The 2,364-nt window shown below is 38.7% G+C and overlaps 1 protein-coding gene across 3 annotated transcripts in view; it reads left to right on the plus strand.

The window, feature by feature from the left end:
* LOC136826573 (patched domain-containing protein 3-like) overlaps nucleotides 1–2,014 on the plus strand; it is a 58,326-nt gene extending 56,312 nt beyond the window's left edge. For all 3 annotated transcript variants that reach the window (XM_067083771.1, XM_067083770.1, XM_067083772.1), the window contains one exon: nucleotides 1,475–2,014. In XM_067083771.1, coding sequence (XP_066939872.1) covers nucleotides 1,475–1,723 — 249 coding nt within the window. In that variant the 3' untranslated portion in view covers nucleotides 1,724–2,014. The remainder of the gene's footprint in view (nucleotides 1–1,474) is intronic.
* The last annotated feature ends 350 nt before the right edge of the window (nucleotides 2,015–2,364 follow it).

The raw sequence follows: 2,364 nt of genomic DNA on the forward strand, positions 1-2,364 counted from the left end.
TAAGTTCTCACTGTTGAGCGACTGTGTATACAAATTGCGGGAGAAGCTTCTATGATGAACACAGCAGTAGCATAGCAACACCGAACAGAGTAATTTCACTAATAAGATGACAAGTAGAATGGCTACTGATTCAAAGCTCTTCGGGGAAGTGTCAACAAAGTGAACCTACTTACAAAGGCTAGCGAGAGTGGTAGACATTTTTTCTTTTTGTAACACTTTACCCGATTTAAGTTGTGAATTGAGCTTCATTCATCTGAGCTGTACTAGCATGTAGAAGTTATTGGAGTTGAAAAATCTCTCTCTCTCTCTCTCTCTCTCTCTCTCTCTCTCTCTCTCTCTCTCTATATATATATATATATATATATATATATATATATATATATATATATATATATATATATATATATATATATATGTGTGTGTGTGTATGTGTGTGTGTGTGTGTGTATAATATATATGTGTATATAGATTCAACTACTTGCTTATTCGTTGAGTCATTAATTTACCTCATTGAATCATCTAATATCACCAAGGCAAGCGTTGATACCGTAAAGGCATTTGCTGTTCATAAAAAAACTCTAGCAGCCAAGTAGACAGTACCTCAGACACTAGTGCTCTCGCCTGATAGTTCAGCTGCTGTAAGATATCGTTAATATTCAGAGAGCAACAACTGTCAGATATATGGCAGTGACGTCACGGTGTGCTTTTTATAAATAGCTGTGCCTCACAGACGACCTTGAGTAGCAAGTTGACTGAGATGATAAAATGACATTACTGCTTGTCTAGAACTACTGCTATTCATTTGTTTTACCCTCTTTCTCTCTCCTTCTTTTACAGATTTATATATATTTCGTTCTGCAATTTAATGGTCCTTTAGACGTGTTCACTCTCGAAGTTTGTTCATTTCGAATAATAACAATAGTAATAATAGAATATAAAGCAAGGCCAACGTCCGTTAAGGAGAAAATGCAATGTCACTGTGTATTAAGACTGAAAAAGTTATTATGTAGCAGTAACATCAGTGTGTCCTTGATATACACTCCGTCTTTCTTACTGGCATAAAAATAAAAGAATTTTGTTTTAAAAGTATGTTTATGGGCTATGTTTACTTTTAAAATTGATTCTCTCTCTCTCTCTCTCTCTCTCTCTCTCTCTCTCTCTCTCTCTCTCTCTCTCTCTTGTAGTTTTCTTAATTAATATGTAAGGGAGTTCAGCCAAGCATCAAGAAAATCTTACACAGATATTCGTGTTTCAGCAGAAATTTCCCCGTCATTGCATTGTGAAGATAAGTCGCATTTCAAGACAATACAAAATTAATAATCGAATAATTCAACCATATTGTCCTGCCTTTAAATACGATATCAGTGAACATACATCCCTATCTGACAATTAGCAATGACGTAATGCCATCTGGTAGTGATAATTATAACAGATTCAATTCACTTATATTACTTATGAGTTTTACCATTGCCAGATCTTCTTTGGGGTGTTCATCTTCGGCGTCTACCACGGCCTAGTATTTCTCCCCGTTCTTCTGAGCCTGGTAGGTCCTCCTCCTTATTCTACAAGTCATGCTGTCTCAGCCGATTCGGGAGCTCCTCATGCCGAGCAGGAGCCACTTGGGAGCCTTTCTTTCTCCCAGAGTACACGAGCAAGGGAACGCGTTGAGGTAGAAGAGCATGTTTATATGGCGGTCTCTCAGGATGGGGAGACGGCCAAATAGCTCCCTCAAATCTGAGAAAACGATCACGTATTGGATCTCTAACGGACGATGGGATGATAATGGTTTTCTGCGGCGGTGTCACCTTCGTTTTATGTGGGTGAGATTTTACTGCTCAGCATGACACTCTGAGAGCGACTGCTCTCCCGGAGTCCTGGTCCCGGAGGCCATCAGAAATATATTAGACTAGAGAGGTATGGGAACAACAACAACTGATACAATTGTGTAGATTGACTGAATGACTCTTTTCCAAAAACAGGCATGTAATTACTTCCAAGCTAGTATCTTCTAACACAGCCATATTTCATTAACCTTACCATTTCCTGTCACAACTGTGCCTTACCTTTTCTAGCATGGATCCTCGCCCAGGAACCATACCACATGCCATGCGTTCTCCGTATATGTATTCAGTAGGTTAGTTCATGTTCCAAGTAGCTATTAGTTTAAAAACTTGCCATTCATTGGTAGAACTTGGTTTGAGGACCAACAGAGAAAAAGCCTGAATGACTCCTGAATATTTTCTCATTGACTTTATTTCTTGGAGGCGTGCAAGAGTAAGTCTACACCGAGATCATTCACGACCAATGTACAAAGCGCGTCAGAGTATGTAAAAAGTTATAGGCACTTGGGTTAATTACCTCTAC

Source organism: Macrobrachium rosenbergii, chromosome 41 (genome assembly GCF_040412425.1).
Source record: "Macrobrachium rosenbergii isolate ZJJX-2024 chromosome 41, ASM4041242v1, whole genome shotgun sequence".
Taxonomy (NCBI): Eukaryota; Metazoa; Arthropoda; class Malacostraca; order Decapoda; family Palaemonidae; genus Macrobrachium; species Macrobrachium rosenbergii.